This window comes from Streptopelia decaocto, assembly GCF_964273445.1.
Source record: "Streptopelia decaocto genome assembly, chromosome: 1".
Lineage (NCBI taxonomy): Eukaryota > Metazoa > Chordata > Aves > Columbiformes > Columbidae > Streptopelia > Streptopelia decaocto.
Genome location: NC_138663.1, coordinates 41386060 through 41392962, shown reverse-complemented (window position 1 = coordinate 41392962; position 6903 = coordinate 41386060). Strand labels below are relative to the sequence as shown.

Sequence of the window (6903 nt, the reverse complement as noted above, 5' to 3'; positions counted from 1 at the left end):
CAGGCAAAAGGGAACAAACACATCATTGCAAAACACAAATGTAGCCCTGATAATGGGCAAGGGGAAAGCAACTACAGCCAGAAATGGCTGTAAAAGCCAAACAGCTCGTGCCAGGCAGGCGGGCAGGAAGGGGCTACCGTGAGAATGAGGCCCTTGCTGAGAAGCTCCCGCTGCCTCCTGTTCCCCGTCGCCTCGGGGCCTGCGCAGGGACCGGGCCGCTCCTCAGGGGCCCGCGGCAGCCGCTGCGCCTCTCGCCTGCAGCCGCCACCCCGGGAGGCTGTCGTGAGGCCGCGGCACCTCGCAGGCCTCGCCTCGGGGGCCTAAACCCGCCCCTGCTCGTACTGACCCCGCGCCCCGCTCCCCAGGCTCGGCTCTCCCATCGCCTCCCACCCTCCCCCGGCGCACCCCGCTCCCCGGCGGCCCCGGGCCGGACTCCCCACAACGGCGCAGAGCGGGACGGGCACTGCCGGCCCAACGGCCCCGGGAGGCGGGGCACAGCGCAGCCCCGCCCACCCGCTCGGTTCCTCCCAGAGCAGCCAGCGGGGATTGGCGTTCTTCTCGGCCAATCATATGGGAGGCCGCAAGCCGCCGCTATTTTCCACGCCCCAAAGGCTGGAGTGGCGGCGCCGCCAGCCAATAGAAGGTCGCCGTTCGGATGTGCGGTCCTGATGGCGGCGGGGAAGGGGCGGGACGCGGCGCTCGGAGCAGTCGCCGCAGCGGCGGCTGCAGCAAGATGGCGGTGGCGGGGAAAGGCGCGGTGTCCGCGTTGGTGAAGCCGATCTTCAGCCGGGACCTGGGCGAAGCGAAGCGGCGCGTGAGGGAGCTGTACCGGGCCTGGTACCGCGAGGTGCCCAACGCCGGTGAGGGCGCGGAGCCGGTCGCGCATGCGCGGGCGGGAGCGCGAGCTCAAGGTCGTGCCGGCCCCCCCGCAGCCGTTGGGCTCTGGAAGCGCTCGGTCGCTCCCGGCTGTGAGGGCTCGTCCCTCGCCCCTCGCCGGGCAGCCCCGGCCCTTGCCCCGCTGCCTGTGGGCCCGCTGGACACGGCTGCTCGGGGCTTGTGGGCTCCCGGTGCGGCGCAGGCCCGGCCGGGCTGGCGCAGCCGGGTGTGCCTGGCCCTGCCCGCCCCGGCGGCGCCCCCAGGACGGCGAGGCCGGTCGCGTCGCGCCTGGCTTGGCACTTGGTTTCCCTAACGGAGCAGAAGAGAAATGAGCTTTGATTTCCCAGAATAGGGGTACGGTGGCTTTGTTATCTGTCTCCATAAAGTTGCTCTGGGACTGATACCGTGGCCGCGTTGTTTATTAGCTTTCAATTAATTGTATTAGTGAAGCCGGCAGGCGCTGCAGGAACAAGTGACCGTGTAGTGTTTTGTAGGGTTGAGTTGCGCGTTGTCAGTGGGAAAGAGGAAAAGCAATATAGATGACCCCTGTGACTGTTGTGTTTCTTCCAGTACACCTGTACCAGCTGGACATCACGGTGAAGCAGGGGCGTAACAAGGTGCGGGAGATGTTCATGAAGAATGCCCACGTTAGAGATCCACGGGTGATAGACATGCTGGTTATTAAGGTACAAGCCAGTTATTCCTGTTTTGTTGAAGCTGCACAGGATGGCAAGCAAAACAGTAGCTTAAATACTATGTTGTGGTTGGTTGGGTTTTTTTTGGAAACAGTGGCAGTCAAAGATAGGGCAGAAAGATGGTGCTAGCTAGGGTACCATTAAACTTACTTTTCAGCTCCTTCGATTGGGATGTGGTTTTCTTCACCTATTCCAAACCATATGTTAGAGTGGCAGTACTTGGTGGGAGGCTGGCTTTAGGGGGCAGGACATCTTGAGTCTGTAATACGTCTGGTTCTGTCTGGTGCACAGCAATAACCAGCATACCAAGAGTTGGTCAAGGCTTCAAAGCGGGTCTGAACAACAATAACCTCTGCAGTTGTAATGCATTAGAAGGTTTCCAACCAAGGATGGCCATGCTCACCTGTTGTATTTCTTGCATTTCAAGGCAGTTGGTCTGTCTTTACATGATTAAACAAATCTGGAAACAGAATCGTAGGTAATAAATAGGGTAGGTGGTGGTTCCAGGGAGTCTCATTCTGCCCTGTGCTGCCATCCTCCAAAACCAGAACAATAATTCATAGACTGGAGTCATGAAGAAGTTATGTTCAAATCTCTGTGGTAGTGATACTGGTGCAAAGCACTTAGCAGCAATTTTACTTAAAGGCACAGGGCAGGTACAGTATATGTATTTGTGTCACAGTATAGGTGATGCAGGTAGTCTTCAGGAGTACAGAATTGTCGATGCAGCTATCCTAAGGGTGTTTCTAAGTGCATTCAAATAACTTTTGTAGTACTGTATAGTTAGAATCAGGCTCTAACTGAGAGCTAGTCTAAAAATCTTCTATCTGTGTGCAGGGAAAAATGGATCTTCAAGAAACGATTCAGGTGTGGAAGCAGAGGACCCACATCATGAGGTATTTCCATGAGACTGAAACCCCACGGCCTAAAGACTTTCTGTCCAAATTCTATGCAGGCCACGATCCCTGAGAGATTGACTCTGTCTTCCTGCCTTGTGTTACAAATAAAGTTCTGTACAGCAGGAAAAAACCTACACAGAAAGATTGTATAGCATATTAGGAGTCTAATGACTAAATCCAAATCCAGAGTGTGCGCAAGTCATTATGACCTGCATGAAGATCTGCCACTTCCTAGTTTTTGCCAATGTGTATTTGGTGGGAGTTTGTCCCATGCCTTGCCCTGGAGTCTCTGCTGAATAACCACAACACAACCTGGCTGTGGAGCTCTCTGTGGGGCCGGCGGTCGTGTGTGTGTGTGAGTGTGTGTGCGTGTGTGTTTGCGTTTGCTCTCTGGAAGAGATGGCCTTGAGAAAAGCCACTGTAGCAGCAAAAATGTTCTTAGTGCTTGAGGCCCGTCTGTATTCATGCAGTGTTTTACAATTTTGTGCAATGACTTTGTTGACCTTGTGGTTTTTATTTGGACACTATTCTCTGTTTACTTCCTCGCAGAGAATGGCATAAAATCCAATAACCCAATAAAGCCCTTTGTGCAATAAAAAGATCAGCAGAGTCCATTTCTCTGCTGCAAAGTGAAATTACCTGGAAAAATGGCATTTTGTACTGTTGTCTAGAATAGGCAGGCTCTGTAAGAGCTTCTGATGCCTAGCAGAAAATGTCCTACCATCACCTCCTTAACTGAAGCAAGAATTACTAGTTCCCTTTCAAGAAGGGTAAGGAGAACCTCTTTAATCAGATAAAACACATTTTCAGCAGGTAACTCTGTGCTGGAGCTCCCCCATGTGTGATCAGCACTGAATGTCTGTAGTGCTCTCAAGCTGCTTTTTATCCTTACCTAAATATTGGGGCCTTCTTCCCCATATGAGGGCTGTAAAGGAGCACCCCTCAGGGGTACGTATGTCTGTTTACCTAGGAACTTTGGGTCTGGGGTGCTTTTTAGGACAGGGCTGAAGAAGGAACACAGGAAGGGCCAGGAGAGACTGTGGACTAAAGCAGTGACAGGAGTTTGGCAGTTTAGAAGACAGGAGCAGGGACATGTTTGACCCGCAAGAGCCGATAAACTGGAGCAACCACTTCTTGAGCAGCCTTAGAGAAGAAGGGGGCAACTGAGATACTGAGTGACTCGCGAACCTGCCAGCTCTGGGGTCCCTCAGGTGGCAGGTTCCCTTTGCGCTCAGTATCAGAGCTGGAGTGTCAGAGCAAACATCAAAAGCAGTGACAAGCAATAAAGGAGTAAATGTGTCTGCTTGAAAAAAACACGGTGCTAATGCGCATGACATTAAAAGAAACTTTTTTGACAGCTCCAAGAATACTTGAAGGAAACAGTGGACAGTCAGGAGGAGAGGCCAGATCAACTGACCAGAAAGCATGGGAGAGACACTGCTGGCTTGAAAAACAAACAAGCAAACAAACAAACAAACAAATAATTTGACTTTAACCTTTCAAAGTGCTTGAGAAAACAGCTGGTCGAATGTGACTGAAGCTAGCCTATAAGTGCCCTAGCTGGAGGGAAGACCTTTAAAGTCTATTATGCAAGGATTTAATTGCAATAGTAAATACTTCTACAAAAAGAATTGCTGAAGTTTATACACAGTTAAGAAAGTAAATATATTAGGGCCTGTACAAAAGGAAGTTCTGAACTACCAAGGAAATAGTAAGTACCTGGAGCCAGAGCGTGCAGTTGTTTTCACTGTTCACAGATTTCATGCTATAAAATGCATCCGCAAGTTAGTTTGCCACTTATATTCACCATTTACAAAACCTACTCAAAACTTTTAGCTCTGCAATGATAATACTGTGTTTAACCCTCAGTGAGGTGAACTTAATGATACAGTCTCCATCAGACACACCTGCACAGTGCTGGGTAGTAAATCAACATTATTTCAACTGTGGTGCCATTTCCAATATGACTCCACTCCTTCCTCCAGGATTCCTGTCATGTGCTGTGGATTAGTACTGAATTACAGAAAGGACTTGTAAGAGGAAATAAATAGGAAGAGAGTGTCCTGACTGGCACAGATGTACAGAGGTAGGAAGGTTAAGACAGAATTGCTACATCACAGGCACATAATCTATAAAAACACACGACCAAAGTCACACATCTCAATCTCTTGATGTTTAATTAAGTGTTTTCCCATATTGCTAATAAAAGGAATCTCAAGCAGTCTTCGATGAGGTGAGCGTGTGCGTGTGCAAGGATGCAGGGCCTTATCAAGCACTTCTTAACCCTGATCTACAGATTTCTGTCATACAGACACGTGCAGGACACTCGCTGGCAAAGGAGACACAGAGCCCCCTGTCCCCTTTAGGAAGGACAAAACAGAGGTGACAGCTGTTGGAACCATGGCTTTGTCAATGGTTTTTTCCCTTCTGTTCTTCCATTACAGTTCTGCAAATAGAATAATAAGGCATTACTCTTCAGATACACTGTACAGCACTCCAGTCTGTGCCTCCCCACCTGAGGGGGAGGTTTACAAAAAAGGAGTTTCTAACAGGGCACTGTGATCTTTACAACCTTTTAATTCTCTGGTTTTAGCTGTGCTGGAAAAATGCAGGAAAATCTCTTTATCAAACAGAATACATTACATAACAACAAATGACAGATTTACAACGAGTTCTTTAAAACAACAACTTTTTTATGAAAAGAATCAAATACACCCAAACTCAAAACTTTACGTGGGGCAAGTCAAATGGAATAACATAAAATGGAGGGAAGTGTAGATTAGATAAAAGCAGAAATAATTAATCTTTATCTGACGAGTCTGAATGGTCCAGCTACTTCAGAGATCAGTGTTGTTACACTCACCAGACAGTTTGTTCTGGTGGGTTCTGGAATTCTCTCACCTGGTTCACTTCTGTATCACCATGTCATTCTCTTTTAAAACAGTCATTCTGTGAGTTAGCAGAAGACTTTTTACCAGGTAAATGTAATAACACTTAAGTCTTTCTTTTCTGTCTCTGGTATAGACCCTAACTGACTACACTTTATTTCTGATTCAAATGACAAGCTATAAAAGGCCATCAATTTATTACAATGTCTAATGAATGTATATCATGGAGATTTGCCATTCAGGTGTCAGCGTGGGCTATTCCAATGTAAACCAGTTCATAGCCAGAGGCAATACAGCTGCAGGTGTCCGTGTGTTTAACTGCAAATGTGTCTTTCAAAGCTGCTGCTGAGTTACTTCTTAGTCCAACATTCTCCTCACTGCCCCAAGCCAAACAGGAAGCCCAAATAGATTGCTGGTGATGTTAATGACGTACCCTTTAATCATCGTCGTCATCGTCCTCTGGGACAAAGATATCATGTTCTTCGAGTAGGGCTGCGAAGTTCTTACTGATCTGAGTCCCGACATACAGGAAAGGGATCACAACGCTAAACACCCTCAGAAGGCCGAACGGCGTCTGCAAGGAGCCAAGGAGGAAAGAATGAACTTTACCAGCGAGTGGCACAGTGGCTGAGCTCACCTACTGCTGGCCCACAGGCGCGCCGGGGACCCGGGAGCAGCGGGAAGAACGTTTTGCTGTCCCGAGTGCCGGGCCCGCCGTCACCGCGTCACACTTTACCATACGAACTCCAGTACCGGAGGAGCAGGATTCAGCAGGCGGCTTGGTGCAGGTAACAGCGGCGGCTTAGGAAGGAGAGCCGTGGCCAGCGAGAAGCAGCGAGTGCTCATCGCCACCTCACGGTGCAGCGACCACCACAGGTGCGTGCCGTTCCGTGCCGTTCCGCAGCGCCGCTCCCCTCACCCTCCTGCTGGCCAGCGGTTCCGCATGCCCGCCCCGCCCACAGCAAGCCGCTCATTAGCCTACACCCTGTCACTCACTCCCACCGCCCCGCCCACATCAGATGCACTCGCACTGATTGGCCACCGCTGCCATCCGTTACGCCGCGATTGGTTGGCTCTCCCATCCGCTCTCCCCTCACTCACCTTAACCGGCTTCGGCAAAATGGCGCCGCTGCGGGTGACTGTGGCGCTCCGGGAGGGCGCGAGTGGCACGACCGGGCTGCGACGCAGCCCGCGCCTGCCCGCCCGCCCCGAGTAAGCCGCGGCCACTGCCAGGAGCCGCCCGCCTGCCGCTGCCATCCTCCTCCCTCCTGCCCCTCGCTGGGCTCCGGTAACGGCCGAGCCGAAGCGTCACCCGGGGCGGCGGGACCTCCGGCTCTCGCGAGGCTTGTGGAGCGGGGCGTGATCGCTGGTGCGCGTGCGTGGGGCGAGGCCACGCCTTACCTGGCCGCGTGGCGCGCCCCCCCCGCAACGGGGTTCCCATGCTACCGGGAGAGGCACCGCGCAGCCCTTCACCGCCGCCCGCCAGGGGAAGACCGGGCACGGTGACCCTGGGAACGGGCAGGGCGGGAGCCGGCGGGGCCTGCA

General features: G+C 51.9%; 2 protein-coding genes across 3 annotated transcripts in view; one reads left to right on the top strand and one right to left on the bottom strand.

Annotated features, from left to right (window-relative positions):
• SMDT1 (single-pass membrane protein with aspartate rich tail 1) overlaps positions 1-6724 on the bottom strand; it is a 29150-nt gene extending 22426 nt beyond the window's left edge. The window contains exons 1-3 of one of the 2 annotated variants that reach the window (XM_082061916.1): positions 6460-6723; positions 5792-5932; positions 4631-4916 (exon numbers count right to left, since the gene is read on the bottom strand). In XM_082061916.1, coding sequence (XP_081918042.1) covers positions 5795-5932; positions 6460-6615 — 294 coding nt within the window. In that variant the 5' untranslated portion in view covers positions 6616-6723 and the 3' untranslated portion in view covers positions 4631-4916; positions 5792-5794. Of the gene's footprint in view, positions 1-4630; positions 4917-5791; positions 5933-6459 lie in introns of those variants that run through there. The other variant, XM_082061917.1, reaches the window with a different exon arrangement.
• On the top strand, positions 690-3069 carry LOC309444242 (NADH dehydrogenase [ubiquinone] 1 alpha subcomplex subunit 6-like). The gene is made up of 3 exons (XM_082061906.1): positions 690-860; positions 1447-1562; positions 2409-3069. The coding sequence occupies exons 1-3, from the start codon at positions 734-736 to the stop codon at positions 2538-2540; spliced, it is 375 nt and encodes a 124-aa protein (XP_081918032.1). The 5' UTR covers positions 690-733; the 3' UTR covers positions 2541-3069.
• Positions 6725-6903: the final 179 nt, after the last annotated feature.